The 20,613-nt window shown below is 40.9% G+C and overlaps 1 protein-coding gene across 4 annotated transcripts in view; it reads left to right on the top strand.

The window, feature by feature from the left end:
• The first annotated feature begins 577 nt into the window (after positions 1 to 577).
• NFKB1 (nuclear factor kappa B subunit 1) overlaps positions 578 to 20,613 on the top strand; it is a 58,455-nt gene continuing 38,419 nt past the window's right edge. The window contains exons 1-3 of one of the 4 annotated variants that reach the window (XM_052683306.1): positions 578 to 760; positions 13,185 to 13,237; positions 14,294 to 14,378. In XM_052683306.1, the coding sequence (XP_052539266.1) occupies positions 13,193 to 13,237; positions 14,294 to 14,378 (130 nt within the window). In that variant the 5' untranslated portion in view covers positions 578 to 760; positions 13,185 to 13,192. Of the gene's footprint in view, positions 761 to 1,087; positions 1,173 to 1,541; positions 1,678 to 13,184; positions 13,238 to 14,293; positions 14,379 to 20,613 lie in introns of those variants that run through there. The other 3 variants (XM_052683304.1, XM_052683305.1, XM_052683307.1) reach the window with 3 other exon arrangements.

Here is a 20,613-nt window from a genome sequence, read left to right as displayed (position 1 = left end):
TTCAGTTGCGGTGAGAGACTCTGTTACTGCTCTGCAGCACTGGCCTTCAGCACTGAGAAATCAGGTTAGTGGTGAGACTTGTAGCCATTTCACAGCAGTTAACCGGCCTGGACATCTGCTCTGCTAGGGGCAGGGCAAAGCCACAGGATGCTGCGTAGCCTATACTCCCTGCTCGTGCTGTTTTCAGGTGGTGGATAATCAGTAAACCTCCTTCCACAAAGAAGCTAACGGCAAGGTGTACTACATCAGTAGGCTTACGATCCTCCGTGCATATTTCCCCCTTCGGGGCTTTCTTGGGGCCCGTAGGAGTGTTCTGACGCCCGCCGCCTCGCACCTGCCCCGCGCAGCGCTGAGGGCGCTCCCGCCGCGGGCTGTGAGGGCGCGAGGCTGCGCGAGCCTCCGGCACGAGCCGCCCCCCAGCGGCCGCACGCTGCCTCCCGCCCCGCCCCGGCTCTCCCGCGCGGCCGTTGCGCCGCCGGAGCGTCAGCGGGAATTTCCAGTCAGGAAGTGCGGCGGGCCGGGGGCAGGGGAGGAGGGAAGGCAGGCGGCGGCCGCGCGGGCCGGGGTGCCGCTCGGCTGCCCTCGCCAGCAGGCCGGCAGCGGGGCCGGGGGAGGGAAGAACTGGGGAAAGTCCGCGCGGAGCCGAGGCGCGGGCGGCGTCACGCTGCTGACATGGCGCGGCGCTGAGGGGTGCGCGGCCGGGACCCGGAGGCGACGACGGCGACGACGGCGCGGCTCCGCCAGCCCTGCGCTGAGCCAGGTGAGACCGCTGCTCTCTTCCCGCCCGGCCCTCCCGCGGCGCCCGTTTGCCTCCGCTGGCCGCACTTCCTGCGACGGGCCGGACGGCCGCGCCGTGCCGCGGGCGGGGAGCTTTGACCCCTGGGCCGGGCCCTGAGGCATCGGGAGCGGCTGCCGGAGCCGCTCGGGCGGCTGGGGTGGGGGGGGTCAGAAGGCGGACACCGGCGGCGGGCCGGGGCGCGGGCACTCCCCGCTTCCTGGTGCCGAGTTCGTGCGAAGGGCGGCCGCCGCCCCGCCGTCCTGTCTTTTTTGTTGTTGTTATTGTTTATATTTCTGGTGCGGGTTTGAAAGGTCGCGCTGCGTACGTACGCGTCGCGGCTCTTCAGCGAGTTTCCCGGAGTGGCTGCAGGAGGCTCGTCGCGCTGTTCGTCACGGTGCGTGGCGGAGGACAAGACTGTCGAGCCGAGAAGGAGCCCCCCGCGGCTGTGTGTTGGGGGGGGGACGGGACGCGCCGCGCCGGCCGCGGGGGACACGCTGCCCCGGGGCTGTGCTGCGACGGGACGCTCCCACCACGGCTGCTGCACGCCTGGGCGCGCTGCCTGCCTGCAGGCGGCGGGGCGGCCGGAGCGTCGCGTCGCACGCGGTGTCGGAAGGGCGGTGGAAGGACGCTTTGGAAGGGAGCCGTTGCGTTCGGCTGCTCCTCGGAGCGGGCGCTTGGAGCCGTTGATGCTCTGGGCTCCCGTGGTAACTCGGAGCGGAGAAGCGCTTGTGGCTGACTTCGCTCTCACCCGAACGAGCGCCGTTTCTGACTCGAGCCGATGTTACGTGGCCGTTATCGTAATGCGGTGCGCGGCGATAATTTCATTCAAATCAGTAAATTAGGAGTGCCCGTGAGCATTTTCCGGATGAGGCTCGGAGGCAGAGATCCCGGTGACTTTGGTACTGCGCTTCGCCTTCCTGCTTAAAAATGCTCTGAGCCTTTGCTAAAGGGTAGTGCTTTATAAAGTAGTACAGACTCGAAACAACTGCCTTAAAGCACCTGTAATCTTTGCCATGTTTAGTTCCTTTCTTCAGATGTCCTCTTCTAATTTACTCTTCTAACAGAGACGCTTAGTACTGAATGGAACTTTCCCTAAACCGGTGCTTGCTGCACGAGGTTGAAGGTGCTGTGCATTGCCACCAGTGGTGGGCTGACAGAACAGGTTGAAAATATGGCTCTTTGTTCCTATTTACATCTCGAGTGTGTGCTGCAAAGCATTGGCTGTTGCAATAATGTTTTGGTTAAACTGGCTTTGTTATTTCCTGGCTGTCTGTTCTAGGAAAGCATTAACCGAGATGTCATTTGGAGACGTCATCCTGTCTGCAGTGTTTTGTAATATGCAGTTTAATTGAGAAAATGAAAGAGGGAAAAAGCAGCCTGTAACTATCCAGAGGTTCTCTGTTCTGTAGACTTCTGTGGCTCAGTAATTTGACCAGCATGATCCCCTGAAGTGTTATTGTCAGGATTGACCGTAGTGTTTTCAGGAGATTGCAGCAGAGATTTCAAGAAGCTTAGCACTGCAAAACATGAAAGACCTGTTAAAATGATTTAATCAGAAATATTGAGGAGAAGAGGAAAACACTGCCTTCTTTCTGTCCTCTGCTCCCTTCCCCCATCCTTTTTTATTTTTTTTTTCCAAGAAAAAATGTTGATTGACAACAGTCAACACAAAATGAAATTGTCTTGTGAGTAATGAAAATACTTTGAACAGAGTTGAGGGTTTAAAATTGAGAGTGGCTTTGTTTCATTTCATGTAATGGTGTGTATTGTGTGTTTTTTAAAAATTCTAATGTAGTGAACTTCATAATCATAGACATTTAGTTCAGTCAGTGCCTTCGTGATGTTTTGCTGATAAAGTAAATGTGCTGGGAGAGGAAAAAGTGGAAAAAGTCATCTTTGTACAGGGTGAGGTGCTGACAGGCAGAGCAGTGCTTCATTGAGATGCACACTGTAATATTTTCTGCTTCATTCATTGAGAAGTAGCAATTTTTTGTCAATGTTACTTCACATTTAATTTTCTAAATTTAAGTAAGTGCAAATATGCTTCTTTTTTTGAGGTAGTGTTATGCAATTCCAATATTTGGGCACTTACATGTAAACAAATTTGAGTCAGTTTTATTTATATATTTATATATATATATATATATATTTAATTTTCATGAAAATAAATTTCCTCTTCTTCATTGTTCCCTTTCTCCAAAACCTTTCTATGCCTTCCTTGATGAATACGTGCAAGGTCCAAAGCCAAGTTCAGTTTGGAATTCATTTTATCATGCTTCTCATCACATGTGGCTCTGGAGGGACCAGAACCAAGTTGGAAGGCCCAGAAGTCCTTACCATCAAGGATCCCCTGTGCTGCCCAAAAAGCTTAAGATTCCCTTAGTAGTAGTGAATGTCTTGAAGATGCAAACACATGGTAAAAAGCAATATTATCATTTTTACTAACTTAGAATAGGACTTACAGTGTAGCTGTTGGTCAGAAAATTCTGAAGCCTTAAGATATTCTGGGTAATTATTCTATGTTTACATAGTTCATGTGAAAACTCACTCACTAAAATCTTCCTACTTTGAGTGCTGTAAATGTGTGCCAGCTCTCTCATTAGAACAAACACGTCTGCATTTAGAAAATTGTTATTCTTTTCTTAAGTAAACAGAAGTTTAAAGTTGATTTAATTTTTTTTCTAATGTATTGGTTGCTTCTCTTTGGTTCTCAGACATAAAATAACAGATAAGGAAAAGAGAAAATTTCAGGTTAAATAATGAAAAAGAAACTCTTTTCTTGGTCACTTTCAGCTGACACAGGGTTTTTAGAAATGGAGCTTGTAATTTGATGTCCAGTAAGTGAACTGTGAGCCTTTCATGAAGCTCTGCATCAGTAGCATCATAATTACAGTTGTCATTAATTGTGCCCTTAGGTCAGCCAGACTCAATGTTTGCATCCCATTTTGAGCATAGGAAGAATTCAGTGAAAGGTTTATTTTATTGAAGTGCTGCTGGCAGATTGAGAAGTAAGGTTTGAAGAGATGTTCCACATGGTTCTGGTCTCAAGGTGAAAGCCTTTGCTGAGGATTTCGATGGAGCTGGCAGACCGTGTGTGGGGAGGAAGTTGCTGTTGCTACTGCGTGCGTTTCTTTTTTCCCCTTTCAGCTTCGGTGTTCTGAAAAGCAGCGTCACATTTCTTTTTCTCTTCACTTAAAACAGAACTAGCTAAGCTAGAATTCAATCCGTAGAGCAAACTGCACTGGTATCACAGATCAAAAGCAAAGTAGGTCTGCGTTGTGCGTTTTTGTGTTGTTTTGTTTTGAAAATTGTACTTTTGTGCTTGCATACTTATGGACGAACTGTAACACACATGAAGTCATCAAAGCGAGTGGTTTTTGTTTTAAGTTGCATTAGTTTAGTCTAAATGTTCTTTGTTACGTTAGAGTCTACTAGAGAAATTAATGCTGAGGGAGTTTTATTATTTCTCTGCAAAACATGAAGGGGAAAATAGAAGTCATAGTAACCACTCTGCAGCTGTAGCTTTAAGCCCTGGGCCGAGGAAGATTGGGATGCCTCAGCGTTAGAGCTCTTGGCATAACCGCACTGATGCTGTTCTCGGTTCGACCTCTGTGGTTCAGCTGCCTGTGTCACTTCTTTAACCAACCATTTCTGCCAAGGTGTATTTTCAGAGGCTGTTGATGAGCCAAGGGATACCGAGGATTCATTGGCTTGCTGCTGTGCTTGCAGTGGTAACTGCCCTTGCTGCTGAGCCCTTCTTTGCAGCTGTGTTCTTTAAATGAAGGCTGTCCTTCAGTAGGACTTCGGAACCTGTGTGCAAGCAGCTGCTGATATGGCAAACCTTATGTGAATTGGACCTCTGGGTTTCCTTGTTGTTTAGCTTCTCAGCAGCGCTGTTCTTTCTCTCCTCAAAAAGGAAAAGGTTTACTCTTTAGTACTGATGATTCATTTCACTTAAGGCTTCTGAAGTGGGTATGTGTGTGCTCTTTGAGTTAGTATTTAACTTTGAACAATTTTATACGAACGAGGGTATTCCTAAAGAACATTCAGTGATTCTTCTTAATCTACAGCAAAAAGTAACAGCATTTTAACACAAATTTTTAGGTTACTTCAAGTGAAGTTACCGCCTTGTGGCTAAAATACAGTGCACTTAATGGAGTTGTTTTGCAGTGTTAAACCTCAGTATTTTTACATATACTTAGCATTAAGTGTATGCGACAAGCACACTCTGATACATTTGAATACCATTTATTACTTTGGTTTAAATTGTTTTGAATGTGTTTAATAAAAACATTTTGATTTTCTTCTAATGTTGTCCTGGAAAAACAGTTTGTTGTTATGTTGGCTTGCTGCTTTGGCATTTGGTAAAGGATCAAAACAGGCAAAGAACTTGGTTGTAAAGGTACTTACATGACTACTTGGACTACATGAGTAGCTGTTACATTATCTGCCAAATAAGTTTCCTTATGCTATAATTTTTCCTTTTAGCATGATGGTTATGTGAGTTAATAATTCTGACTCTCCATTTCCTGTAGGTAATTCTGCACGAAAAATTTCAGATTCAAAGCATTGCCCTCTTTTGAAATCTTTAATCTTTGCAATCACTTTCATTTCCCAAGTGGTTTGTAGTTTTAATACTGTTGTCCAATGGTGCATCTTAGAAAATATTTTGAAATTTTATGTCAGCATTTTTTTAATTAAAAAAAAACAGCAACAACTCCCCACCCCATCCAACAGGAAATAATGAGCAAACCCTGTTAATAACAAGAGGAGGCAATTTGTGTTGGTGTGCTAGAAAAACAAACAGACAAGTTGTGTCATCTTGGATTATATAGTGTCACCGCAGCTTCAGAATTCTATGGATGAGAATCTGCAGGGGAAAGTGGCGCTTAAAGAAAGAAAAGCCTCTGCACGACTCTTTTCTTACTGCTGAGTACTTACACTGAAATCTTTTTTAGTAGATAATAACTCTGTATGTTAGCTTAAGGAAATAGCGAGCACGATTTACCTACTTGTACTGCAGAAGTTGAACGTTGAGATTTATATTGAGAGTAGTTTACTCAAAACAACTCCACAGCACTGAAGTTACAGATGCCTAATATTCCTTCTGTTTTAGAACTTTTAAAAGCAAATTTCATGAATGAATTGAATTAAAATCCATTAAAAAAAAAAAAATCCTTAAAAAAACCAGCAACCATAATTGATGGGGGCTTCTTGTCAACTTCCACAAGCTAGCAATTGCTTTCATGCTTTTAAGCATACTGTTGTGTTTGTGTTTGATGTCTGTATCATGATGTGAGTAAAAGTGTACGTGACGTTCTCGTATGTTTTTGTTTCTGTTTACTTTGTATGTTTCAGAATATTGCAGCTGTTAATCACCTTTTATTTTGAATAACCCCAGGGATTGCTTTCTGTAGCACTTTTTTCATCCGTTTGGAAAAACCTTTATATATGTCTATAGGGAAAACCTTTTTATGTCTCACATTTATTCTGTTTTTCCCAATTGGGCCTCAGGACAATGTTAATCTAAATGACAAATATTTTGTCCACTCTAAATCGTTGTCCAGTGACTTCAGAAACAGTGTAATTTATTAAAGTGAGTGGAGACAAAGTGTGTAATTGAGAGCAATAACCATTAGTGAAACCTTTTCTTTGCTGAGATTTTGCTTTCCTAATACTTGCGAGGGAGGTGCCTCCGTTCTTTTCCCTCCCTTTCCCCGCTCCCTCCTGTTCTTCCCCTGAAACAATTTCTGCAGCAGCTCCATATGCGCGCGGTGTTGGAAGTGCAGGGTGCTGGTAGTCAGCAGCTGCTGGAGCCTAGTTGTGTTGACCTGCTTTAGGCAGGTTTGGAAAATGTGTTCCAAATGCCAGCAAATGCTTGGAACCCTGCCTGTACAGTAGTCCCTATTATATTGCTTTTAACAAAAAATGGGTTCATTTTTCTTAAGAAAAACATCTTTTATTAAGCTCTAAAAATTTTAAGTGGTTAGAAGGACTTAGAAGAAATGAAGCTTGTCCATTTAATGTGTATTTAACTGTTGCAGGTTCATGACATAACTTGCATCTTGAAGCTTTAGAAGATCTAAACCTGCTGTTCTATGCAGAAATAGATAAGAGCAATTCTCTAACTTCCTTCCCTTTCCCCCCAGTGCTTTTCTAAGAATATATTTTGCCTCAAAGGCTTTTGCCCTTGAGCAGTGCAAATTGTATTATGGGAAAAAAAGCTGGGTTTCAGGGGAATTGAAGTACTGGATGAAGGTGGGAGGGATGTCCAGAGCAAGGGAGAAGGCTGAATGTCAGTGGAGGTGTGCTCTAGGATGCTCTAGGATGCTGCTGAAGGCTTCAGTCTGAATGCCTTGGAACAGTGTCTTTGTTCTTTCCAAGCAGCCAGTTGCTCTCTGTCTAGCCAAATTCATCTCATTGCACTCTTGTTATGGTTCCAACCCTACCTGGCAGTTTGCAGCATCTGTATTGCGCACTGTGTTCCCTGCATTTCTGGAAATGCTGGTCTAAAACAGTTTTCTGTGTACAGATTGTTAGGAAAGTGAGCAAGGATGGATAGTTACTCTTAAAAGGGGTAAATAGAGAAGTAAACAATACCAGGTGAAACACTGCAGAGGCTGAACAGCATAGCAGTTACTGTTTCTAACTCAGTGTATCAAGACTGCTGGAGAATTTCCAAGAACTTGATGCTTCTTGTGTAGAATTCTCTCATCAGAGAGTCTACTGTGTTGCATAGCCCAAATGGGGGGGGTGAGGGGGGGCATATGGAATGAGAGTTATATACAAAACACATACAAAACAAAAAAGAGTCTTTGTCTCTCTTTCATCCTTAATCCAGTTTTTAATAAGCAAAATAAGTAGGCTTAGGAGCATAACCACAGCAAATTTTCATTGTGTCTGATTGAAGAAACTTATTTTTAACAGTTAAATTACAATGAAAGCCAAATTAAAGAGAAAAAGACCCTGCTAGAAGAAAATGCAGGAAGAAGTGTGCTTTCAGTATGTCAGTCAGGTCACTTGAAGTGTGATAGTTGTGTTTCTCACGTCTTGAGGTTACCTTTGCTTTTTGAATCCCAACCCTAAAAGGTGAGAAGGGCTGTTCTTCAAAATGAAAACTTTCTTTATACTGTCAGGCTAATTCCAGTTCAAGACTGTAATGATCTTTGAGTAATAAAGATCATCACCCAGTGGCATACATACCTCCAGTCTGCCTTTTACAGAATGTCTTAATTTCTATCCCGTTACGCTGATCTGTGCTATAGACAAACCTTTTTCCATAAAATATTAATCTATCCTGAGCTCAGTCTTTACAGTGAACTAGATAAAAATAGTGGACGTGTTTTAGGAAGATGAGTTGATGCTTTATATTTTAAAACACAGCAGCAGGCAGACACCCTAATGCACGTCCTTTGTGTTCATTTTCTGAGGATATAATGGATGTTGTGTCACAGTAGTTTAAGAGGTTGAAGAAATGTAAGAGATGAGTGGCCATTGAGTCTCCATTGTGCATCACTCATTTATGATGAGGAAAGTCTTTGTGGGATAGAGAAGTTGGTGAACCTCTCTATCCTTTGTCACTGCAAACTGATAAAACAAAAAAAGAAAACAGAGCAGTGTATCCCCAACATATTCGCAGATGAAAAGTAGAGACGTGCTTACCGTGTCTCTTTGAAGGTCTGGGAAAGGAAGCACATACGGTGTTTTTCAGCTGGTTCTAAAGAGTTATCTTCATCTGTAAGTTTACCAGTGCACTTCAAAACTTCACTATTCAGAATTAGGGGATTAAAGCTTACATTTATTTTGGGGCTGAGGGGGACGTTGCAACTGCATAGGTTGCTCTGAAAGTAATGCCTCCTGTTTATTTCCGTGGAAACTACAGCAGATACAAACAATAACATTAGTTGATACAGCAAATTTTCAGCTACAAACCACTATTTTTCATCATAGTTATTACCATTAGCTATTCATTTTTGCAGCAATGAACAAAAGTCTGCATGCTGTGCTCATAAAATCCGTGCCAGCCCAGATGGCCCACTGTCACCAGTGCTGAAACACTCCACCTACCACCCCACTGTACTCACATGCACTGTTTGATCTCCATATACGTTCAACAAGCATTATTTAGTGTCACTGGGTGCAGTTTTATTCTGCTCATTGGAATTCATTTCCTTTCCTTTGCTTTGCTTCATACCCACTGCCGTCTTGTCAAACTGCCCCTCTGTTGCCATCCATTTCATGATAATTAAATGGAATATTGGTGGGAGGGTTCAACATCTACTGCCATACTACCAACACCCGCCCCTGACATCACAGGGCAAGGTAGTGATACAGGGAGCATTACTTTTGGAGCAGACCTCTGATTTAGGGAGTATTCAAAATATTTTATTTCCTGTTTGCAGGAATAAGAAGCCATCCTAATCTGATTGTGTATGCACTATTCGGGCTTTTACCCAAGCCAGTGTTAGGAGAACAAAGCTAGGATGGAGTCTGAAGTCTTGATTTTATTTTTTATTTTTTTTTATTTTTTAATGGCATGCATCTGCTGAGTGAGAAATATTCTTAAATAACTGGGTATTAGTGTCTAGATCAGATATTAAAGTTTGATTTCTAGTAGTTGCATTAGGTTATGCTTGTCTGTGCAATTGTGTTCCTGAATAATGATGTTCCTAAATGAATTATGATTTTTCCAATTTAAATGTCTGATCCATATGGAGCTTTTATATAAACATCCAGAATACAGTAAATGAATTCTGTGTTTTCTTCTGTCAGTAGCTGCTTGTACCAGGTATTATTCAGGTATTAAAGAGGAGGAGAGAGGCAAACTATCTGCCATTATGATCTGTTGATTGGTGCAATCCAGTCAGTTTCCATATATGTGTATGAATCCATATGTCTGCCTGTTTTGTTTTTTTAAATCATTTTTAAAAACTTTTTGCATGAGAGTAACTGACTCATTATGGAGGAGAGAGGTAGAGTACCTGTGTGCACAGTTAAATTCCCTCAGTAGGTGCAGCGGTTTGGTTTTGAACAAATGGAGCTTTTTAGGGTTTCCCCATTGTGCTACGAGCAAAATGATGTTCCTTCAGCCTTCCCTGAATATTCACACTGAAAACTACTGTGAGTTGAAACATTTAGTTCCTGGGTGCCCTCGTCTGAAAGATTTCAGAGGATCTCCATGGTAGATAGTGTCCTGGTTCATTGTGGTCTGCACACATCTGGAAATGTATATGGGAACCAGACATATATGGTAGAACAAACTTCCATGAAACAGCTTTAATCCCAGTTGTCTTCAAATGAGAGTTGTATTTCTGACCTGGCATTTCTAAGATGCATATAGCAGCAGATACAGCTTGAATAAGAACCATCTCTGAGCTGCAGTATGGCTCAGGTACCTCTCTTCACAAGGTGAGAGTGAACAAAGCTACTCGTGGTAGGTGCTCATCTTTTATGCATGTTGGGAAGGTGCATAGAAATTCATGCAATATGGGGAGAGGGCAATTAAAAGAGAAACAATTAAGTGTTAGGCTCTGTCTTTAATGATAGTCTGATTTTGTGCACATGTTCGTGGGTTTTTTCTGTCATGTTACTGACATTTCCTGCATTTGCCACAGTCTTCTTAGAACAAGAGGAAGCTTAGAGATTTGATAGTTAAAAAAATGCCAAGCAGAAATGCTGTTCTGGAGGTATGGGAACAGTTTTGTCCTTTGTTTGTCTTTGAAAGAGACAAAGCACGCAGTAAAACAGAAAGTGTTCTCAGGCATTTAGAGGGCTCATTTTAAATTGCTGGGTTAATTTTTGTCTATGCCCTGAAAAGGCACTCAAGTGTCAATTCATATACACAAAGCTGAATATTTGCACATCTAAGTCATTCTGTATTTATAATAAACCAGCTTAGCATTCACTCCAGAGAGAATGTCTTTAACCTTTCCCCCAAGAACTGCAGCTTAAGTAAGAAGTACCTGTGCTGTTGGTGCTTGAGTGGTTGTTCTTAGTGTCTGATTACAAATGCTTTAATACAGACCTGCAGTGCAGTATGCAGGTAGCAACCTTGCTTCTGAATGGAACATTCATCTTTGCTCTGGGGATGTTGTTACTCCTTGGATCTGCCAAAAAAAAAAACCCAAACCAGAAATAGCAGTTCTGATAAGGTGAATTTGAAGGACTGATGCTAACAGATATTTATTTCTGAGATAACTTTGGTCTCACAGGTCGTTAAATTAAAAGTTTTCAGTAGTACTGCCTCTACAGTATTTTTCAACTACAAATCACAGGTTTTCCCACAGAATTCTGCTGGAGTGAGAGTGATGCAGTCAGAGAAAACAGAGTAGGGCAAAGGTGGTGGAAAATTGCGTTAAGTTTATCCTGTTGGGCTTGCAGATAAAGTTGTGAGATGTTCTGTGTGAAAAGTTTGAGAAGTATGCAATTAGCAAACTGGACAGTTGCTATTGATCTTAGTTCCTCAGAATCTTTGTTAGTCTTATCTGGGAATTTTAGGTATTTCTAAACATAACTTCGCTTATATGACTCAGGAAATAGGAAGAAATTAAACACGAGAGATGACAAAACAAGACTTAGGGAAAAGTTTTTATTCTGCTTGTTCAGAAGAAATCTGGCCATTGTAGTTACGGTTACATGGTCAGTGTGCAGCTGTGGGTGTAGATGACACTTCCTAAAACATGTTGGCTATTGAGGTTCTCAAATTGTTTACTGTAACATCCATACCTTCAGTTGGGAAGTGTTTGCCAAAAACTGGAGTACAGTCTTTTCAGTGATTTCAGTAACTTGTCAATGAGTGATGAGAGTTGTGATCTGTTTATGCAAATATAACATCAAAGAAAAACATCTTTCAGAATCTAAAGTTCATAGTATGCAGAAGGTTTTGTTACAAATGCCTTGTATTAACAATTATTAGTGAAAATAGTCCTTACAGAAAGTGCTTGTTATGAAACGTGACTGGCTGGTGTCTAGGTTGCTCAAGTGATGGGTAATGAGGTACAGTATGAGTATCTGTGGTTGTTTCAGCTACTACTCATTTTTTGGCTGAAATCTTATGACCGATTCTTTGGTATTTGCTCAAATACAGCAAATGAATATTACTTGGTAAATATTTCTTCCTAAAATTGGACTATAAACAAGCAAGTGCTTTTATTTTCTAGGTTAAAAAATCATTTTGTCCATATGGACCTCTTCTTTGCTGGAAGACATGACTGTATTGAATGTCTCCTCTTTCCCATTTAAAATTTTCATCAGTTTTCTCCTGGTGTATTACGGGTGGCTGTGTGCTGTCACTGCAGCTCATTAATGGTCCGAGTCTCCGTCAAAGTGAAACATCCAAATATTCCAGTTATCTATTGGACGTTTGCCTAATTTTGGCAGAGTGCATGTAGTGACTCAGTTTTTCTTTACCTGTTTACTGGTTTGCTTTGAAACATGATTCATGTTCGCTCTGGTGGAATATGAGTGCCAGCAACATGTTTGTAACTGTTATTAGTTATTACCCATATTCAGAATGTCTGTGTGTGTGCAGACATGAGTTTCTTGAAATTGTAACTATTGTTATTTTCAGGTGTCTCCTTGGAGAGCCTTTTTTTTTTTTTTTTTTTTTTTTTACAATGGAATCGTAGTTCTTTTAATAATGTTTACATGAGAAGAAATAATAGCTATATTTTAAAGCAGACTTAGAAAGTTCTTAAGAAAATCTCCAAGTTTCACTACTGGCTTACCATTACATGTCCTGGAAAGATAAGGCAGGCGAAAATTTTCCAGTGACCAGCGCTGACATCAAGACCTCTTCAGAGGGCTATTTTTTTTTTTGTATAGCCATAATTGTCACTGTCAGCACTATGTGTGTCTGGATGCCAAACATTTGTGGACCTCAGGAAAGAAAGGTGCTTCAAAGGAGTCAATATTTGACTCATTTTTGTATTTAAAGAAAAAACATTGAGTGTTCTTTCTTGGAGATCCTAATCTTTCAGTTAGTAGTACTTCACAAGAAGTTAGGATTCATTCATTAGTGATTTTAAGACTTTTTGTTGTATAAAAATGCAGTGGTTCCTTTGCTATGCTATGCTAATGATTTTGCTTACTCAAGCAGAATAGTCAGGCTAAAGAGAGATACAAATTAATTCCTAATTTTAATGATTTTGCAATAAATTTTGACTTCAGGACTTTGACTGCAGTCTTGTGTTGCTTGGGAGCAAGCAATGGAAGATCCTAGGTGTAGCTGGTCCTGTCCTTAGCCTGTTCTGTGCAAATACTGGGGAACTTCAGGAGCATTTTATAAATCACTAATACTATAAGTAAATTAAGATGGGTCAGTGATGGGCTTTTTAGCTCATCTGACTTTGAGTATTCATCTATATTGAAAAGAAAAGTTAGAGTTCTTATTCTTTCTGTGTTTCAGGACTTAAAATGGCAGGAGAGGATCCATATATTATGGGAGTGTCAGATCCCCAAGTAAGTGGGCTTGTGTATTTTCAATATCCCTCTTTTCTATTCTGGGTCTTTCTGTCTTCCTCTTATACTGTCTTGTCATTTCTTAGGTTTAAGAGCATAGAAATATAAAAGCATTCCAGCTACTTTTATTTTTTAAGCCAGCCTTTCCATGACCAGTAAAGTACCTTACCATTGGTGGAATGGCTGAAGTCTACAGGAGGAACAGGCTTCTTTAAAGAAACATCTCATTTTTGTGACCTGTCTGCCTGTGACGTTTGCTCTGAACTTCCTCCTGTGATAGGCATTAGACTTGATCTGAAAATAAGGCCCCTGACACACTGATAAGTTAATTTGTGTCATTTCTGGTGAAATTTGCATTGATATTGATGACTAGAATGTTCTTTAACTCGCACAGATCTTGGCTTTTCCACAGCAATTCCACATCTCATTAGATCATTTCATGATTCATTTTAATTGTAAGAATAATTTGAGTGGAAGGTTGGAGTGAACAGACCCTTTCTACTCACCTTCATTTCCAAGAAGAGAGGATTTTCTCTTTTATGCTTCTTCCACTTTAGAAGATTTTACTCGACAGCAATTACAGTGGGTTAAGACATGTCAATATTCAAAACACAAACTGTAATTTAGCCTAGGCATTCTGTTTTCTTGCTTTAGAATTTGTAGATTTATTTGAATAAGGAATGTGGTCTGGTGGGGTTTAATTGCAGAATTTGAAATTAAAACTTAAGTGGCTCTTCGAGCAAGTCATGTAGGGTCAGATTTTCAGAATTTGGCATCTCATCTCTTTTGAACAAACAACTGACGACCGCTAGTCTGTAGGCAAAATGCAAGCTTAGAAACTGTGCTGAGCTCAGTGCAGTCATGTCACACTGGTGAAACTTTCACTACTATCGACTTTGCTGGCATTCCTGTTGACAGCAAAAATAAACCAGACATAAAGTGTTTACCTATTGGGATCTGAATGACTGTACATAACTTTGAAATTTGTTCCTAAAAGTTGCTTTAGGAAACGGTTTGTATGTGTAGTAATGAAGAATGTACTCTCTTTCAATATAGATGTTTGCAATGGACCAGCTCATGGGAATGAATACAATATTTAATAATACAGGCTACATCACTTCAGACTTACCACTACGAACAGGTAGGAACTGTTGCTGTTTGATTGTGTTATTTTCGTGCTGTTCCTCCTGGCTTCTTTTCTTTGTTATTGTTGTTTTGTGTGTGTGAAGTTCTTTTCAGAGGCTAGTTTGTTTACATTGTAAGATGTACATTGATTTGACTTCATATTATATCTTCAAGCATCACTTACCTTTATGAAAGTTTCAAGGGAGACAAAATTAATTTTCATTTGACTTGTACAGAAACTGAAAGTTTGTCAGTTAATTGCTTTAACCAAAGAGCTTTGAGTGACCTGTTTTTATAATTATTGTTCTAAATTTGCATACTCAGTGATGTTTGCAGGGTGCAACATGTACTTTTTTTTTTCTCCTTCATCTTAAATAGTATTTTATTTGTCGCAATAATTCTTAAGGTGCTTGTTTTTCACTGATTAAATGTAGAGTATAGGCAACTTCCTGTATCATTCAAATGTGTTTTTCCTTCTTGGTGACTTCTGTGTTTCCTGTAATGTAGCAGTTTGGTATTAAATGTACCTGACGACTTCCGGAATTTTTACACGTTTGAAATCTCAGTGTTAGATTTTGTAACCAAATAGTGAAAATGAGCAAATAGGGTTCTGCAAAAGTCTAATATGTGTTTCTTGCAGGATAGTTCCAGAACAGGAAGATGAAATGTGTTACTCTTTAGCCAGTAGTAGCTGCTTGATCAATCTTGGTTTAGTTTTGGTATTCAATGTCTTTGTACTTATTAATTATAATTTTTAATTTAGAAAATTGCATTTCTCCTGCTTAATTTGTTAAAACAGCTGATTTAAAAGGAGGAGGAGAATAAAAATCTGTTTAACCGTATGAGATTTCTCTTGATTTTCTATCTTTAATATAGTTGGTAATATCTTTTAACACAGCACTTTGTCTTGTTGATTTGCTGAAGTCTATGTTATAAAGACATAGGTAGTATCTTCTGCATTGCAGATTGCTTTATTTTGTTGAAAAAGCAAACCCATATTGTATGTTGTATTTTATATATATTTGAGAAACTTGATAGCAGTGAAGGTGTAAAGGACCGAATGAGATAAGTGATTGGCCTTTTATTTTGTAGTTAAAATTCTACCCTAATGTAATAATAAATGCAGATTTAAAAAATATACACTTACTCTGTCAGTGCTTTTTATGATTTAAAGCATACCTCAGTTTTCTTAACTGAGTAAATGTGAGCAAGGATCAAGACAAACACACGGTACAGATAACTTGTTTCAAGGTAAAATGCACTGATGAGCAAAGCTCTTGACAAATATGGAAAAATATCCAACAAATGAATATTGGTATCATTTATTTGCAGTGCATTTTCAATAAGGCAGGTAAAATTGTACAGTAAGACTCACTTGTGTAAGATTAATGGGCCATCCCTGCTCTCCTAGAGATTTTATGAGACGGTTGACCTTATTGGTATTTTGATTTCCCCACAATGATATCTTTCTTACATCTACCTTTTGAACTTACTTTATAGTCTTCATGCCAGGCTCATTCCATACAAAATATTCAGACATATAAAACTGATTTTCAGATATCTATTTCCTGTCTAAGCTGGAAAACAGCTGTTTAAAAACCATGTGGGTGAGTCAAGAATTCTCTGGAATCTGTAATCTCAAAAGACTGTTTCAGGGCTAGTTCCAGCTATATCCTTAATTAGCAAAATTACTTAGCTGCTGTTTATTAATTTTTCTTTATTGCACTGATCTTGTCTACTGCTGCAGTGTAGCTGGCACATTCTCTGTGTATAAAATGGGATTCAGTCAAGAAGTATGAAATAATCATAGACTCACAGAATGTCTTGTGTTGGGAGGGACCCCAAGGACAATCAAGTTCCACACCCCTGCCACAGGCAGGGTCACCAACCTCCAGTTCTGGTACTAGAGCAGGCTGCCCAGGGTCCCATCCGCCCTGCTTTTGAAAAGCTCCACGGACGGAGCATCCAGAAGGTCTCTGGGCAGCCCACTCCAGTACATCACTGCTCTCTGTGAAGAACTTCCACCTGACATCCCATCTAAACCTTCCTTCCTTGAGCTTAAAACCATTCCCCCTTATCCTGTCACTGTCTACCTGAGTAAAAAGTTGATTCCCCTCCTTGTTATAATTCCCTTTTAAGGTTATCAGAGACGTGAGTTTCAGACTAGATTATTACTTAAATGCCATCTAATTGTGCATTTGTAAATGAACAATGTCAGACTTATTACATTGGCAGGCAGGTGTGATGTATTTATGGATTGCTGTAACATGCCAGTGTAGGTGAATCAACAAATAGCCGGGGAATCTGGGGACTTTCTGATCACAGATGTTCTGTCATCTATTTACAGTAATAGCAGAAAAACATTTGAGATATGAGGCAAGGATTTTCTCCATGCAATTGTCATTGTTCAAATCTTTCTACTCACTTTTTTTTTTCTGTCTCACAGCAGTTTTAAGTAAAAACTGTGGTTAGTGCTTGGTTATTTTGGCTCTAAAGCTGGAGTAGATGGTTATTTGGGTCAAGTTCTACATTTACATTTAAATCTAGAAGGAGTAGTCGTCTGTGTGTGCCTTCTGTGAAAAAAATTATATTTACAACGCCTTTTGTAACAGTGCAAACTGCAGGACCGAGCTGTAAAACACCTTCAGCAGCAAGGGCAGCATGGCATGAAGTCAGCAGGTTCTTTGCTCACTGGGAAGCATCCTGCTTTTGAGAGCCAGGTACTTATCCTTCATGTACTAAGGAGGTGTAGAAGCAGGTATGCAGCAGTGTGATGTCCACTGCTACACTGGGGGACAAAGAAGTGATGCCTTAAATTGGAGAGGAAATAGGAAGAGCTCTGAGCAAAGTCTTTTACAAATTTGGGTGTTTCTTACTGTTTTCTGGTTGTACAATGTTATCTGCAACCATAAAATGTAGTGCTATGTGTACGAGTTAGAGATGTTTTGAATTTTGGAGATATTATTTTGGTTGTAGAGGTTCTCATCTAACCAGCTGTTGGCATTCAAGTGCTGGGTTTTTTTCTTAGTAAAGTTTAGTTCTTACAGACTAAACCTGTGAGGTTGAAGCAGGCTCATCAGCAACTGAAGGATGTCATCTGTAGGCTGTTAAAATTGCACTTTTCTGGTTTTCTTTAACTACCGCTGTTTCTTGAATCTACTCTGCCAAGCCTTCTATGATGCTTGCTGTTGAGAGGAAAGGCGTTGAGGGACGAAAAAGATGCTGTTAAAAATAAAAAAAAAAAAAAAAAAAAAAGCATTTCATATTTTTTCAGAGAGAAAGATATTCCTAGGAAGAGATTCAGGGCAGATGACAGTCACCAAAAATGAGATGGGTATTCATTTTCCTGTCTCAAATCAGTGGCCCCAGTCCTCACAAGCATGGGCAGACTTGCCTATGGCTCTTGGTATTTTTTTCTAGATCTGCTGTGCTTGTCTACTGAAGAGTGAAAAGGAGGAGGAAGGAGATTAAGCAGAGCTCATGTGCTGCTTGCTTTAAATATCACACTTCAAACTGTATACTGTGTTCCTATGAGGGTAGATCCCTGACAAGAGGATAACTTGTAAATCACAGAACAGTTTGAAATGGAAGGGTCCATTTAGTTCCAACCCCCTTGCTATGGGCAGGAACACCTCCCTCTAGTCCAGGTTGCACAAAGCTCCATCCTGCCTGGCCTTGAACGCTTCCAGGGATGGGGGATCCTGATTTTAACTGAGATAATTTTCTATTTTTTTAGTAGCTGGTATAGTAGCTGTGTTTTGGATTTAGGTTTAAAATTTGCTGATAGTGCACTGATGTTTTAGTTGTTGCTGAGCAGTGCTTACAATGTAAGGACTCTTTGGTTTCTCACACTGCCCTGCCATTGAGGAGGGTGGAGGTGCTCAGGAAGATGGAAGGGAACAGAACCGGGTCAGCTGCCCCCTGCTAGATATAAGGCATCATGCTGAAAAATAAAACTGAAGATTTGGGTGGGAAACTACTGCTTAGGGAATGTCTGGGCATGGGTCAGCCAGTGGTGAGTAATTGCATTGTGCTTTACTTGGGATTTTTATTCTTGGTTTGTTTTTTGCCTTCCCCACCCCCCTTCGTATTAAACTGACCTTATCTCAACCCATGAGTTTATATTCTTTTTTTTTGTAGTTATTTTTTAATGCTCTCTCCCTTTCCACAGAGTGGAGAGCAATCATCTATGTGGTGCTTAGCTGCCTGCTGGGTTAAGTCACAATGGAGGGGGATCCACAGCTTCTCTGTGTAGCCTACTGCAGTGCCTCACCACCCTCAGAGTGAAGATTTTCTTCTAATATCTAATCTGAATCTAGTCTTTTTTAGTTTAAATTCCTGATGGAATTTCTCTCTTCATCTTTCCTGTAGTCCTCCTTTAGTACTAGAAGGCTGCTGGAACGTTTCCCTTGAGCCTTCTCTTCTCCAGGCTGAACAACCTCAGCTCTCTGAGCCTGTTCTTCATAGGAGAGATACTCCAGGCCATCTGCTCATCCCTGTCACCCTCCTCTGGGCTCACTCCAGTCTGAGCGTGTAGCAGCAATGTACCCCTTCCAGGGCCAACTCAGGAGTGACTGTATTGGGTTTAATAGCCAAGACCGTGAGGCTGTGAATGGTTTCATCCATATCCACAGAGTTAAACAGCACAGTTACAAGGATGAGGTGCAGTACAGCTGTATTGAGGGAACAGAGAGGAGGTGTGGAGAGGATGTGATCGGAGCAGATTCCCTTGAATGTCTTCAAGTACTAAGGAAGCTGCTAGATAAAGGACACACCAAGTGCCACGGTGCTGCCAGGCCTGCAAAGATATCATACCAACATTGCATCCCATTGTTCTTTGGCTTGGCTTTGACGAGAAGAATGTAGCTAAGATGGGTGCTGCTTTGCAAAGTGTGTGTGCAGGATGAGGCCTGTCAAGAGGAAGAAGGAAGAAGTGGTGGGAGTATTACGATGCAGGAGGGCCTCTGACTCAGGCAGGAAGAAGAATGAAGAAATACAGCAGTTAAAGGAGATGTGGGGAAGTGCAACTGTGACTCAGGCTGGAAGGGAGGTAGTAGGATGTGAGTTGGCCTGTGGCGAGTGAAGGGAGAAGACAGAAAAGGAAGCACTGAAGTATCAGAAAGTGGGAGTGCACCGAACTGGCTAGGGTAATAATGTGTGATTGAGTTGCAGTCCACGGCCCTCCTGGTTGTGCAGCAGTGCCAGGCAAGTCATGAGGAGTCCTTGACAATACCTGGCAGCTGTGGCAGTTGTTCCTATGTGGAGAGGAACTCCATTTCTGCATCCTGCTTCAGCCTCTTTAGAGCAAAAGTGGAGGTAAAGCTGTGTGTTTAGTAGCATACCTTTTTCTGGCTGTGTAACACCTAAAAGGGGGTTGGTTGTTGTAAAAGAACTTGAAGAATACAACTTTAATTGGGCTGCTTCAAAGGTGCAGATGTTTGTCTCAAATCTTATCATTATTCACTCCGTTTGCAAGGTGTACACCTTCAGCTTTTGTTTGTTTAGACTAGACATGCCTACTTAGTAGAAATGAACTATTAGGAAACTTCCCTGTGCAAAATACTTCACCTTCTTTCATATTTTTTTCTTCCTCAGGAAAGATTTGAGAGGAAGAGAGGAAGAAATGGAGAAGGGACCACATAATAAATGTTAGGCTGTCTAATGTATTTCTGGAAAGTATTCAGAATCTAGGGAGAGTTGGCTGCATTACGTCTTGCAAAGTGGAATTCTTTTCATAGTCAATATATTACTTTGCTTGAAAGTTACTTTGAATATTGCCTCTTTATTTTTAAATAGAAGTTTTGGTATAATTAAATGCCTTAGTATGCCTTCTCTGTCCACTTGCTCAGATGTGCTTCATATGCTATACCAGCATATTAACATAGAGATAGGAAAAGAGAAAATGGCTGTTCTTACAACCCAAAAACTAAAATAAGGTCTTGCAAAACATTGTTTTACATAAATTGGTATATTTTTGATTCATCTGTTTGCTGTCACTTATTAATGTCAGCAGATATAATTTGCTTTTAGACGTTTACTCTGCAACTTTTTGTGTACTTTCCTAGTATTGGTATTTAAGATACTTTGATTTTTCTTAGGTTTGTGTGATTTTTGTAAGTTTTTGTTTTGTTTTGTTCTTTCCCTCCAAGGAGGCACAAATGCTAGTGTCCTACATTTTTCATTTTCCTGCATGCAAGGTGAAACTATGTCAGTAGTACAAAGAATTCCCCTTAAGCTTTCCACTAGGCCCG

This window comes from Tympanuchus pallidicinctus, unplaced genomic scaffold (genome assembly GCF_026119805.1).
Source record: "Tympanuchus pallidicinctus isolate F22 unplaced genomic scaffold, pur_lepc_1.0 scaffold2, whole genome shotgun sequence".
In the NCBI taxonomy this organism is placed as follows: Eukaryota; Metazoa; Chordata; class Aves; order Galliformes; family Phasianidae; genus Tympanuchus; species Tympanuchus pallidicinctus.
This window is presented reverse-complemented; position numbering and strand designations above follow the sequence as displayed.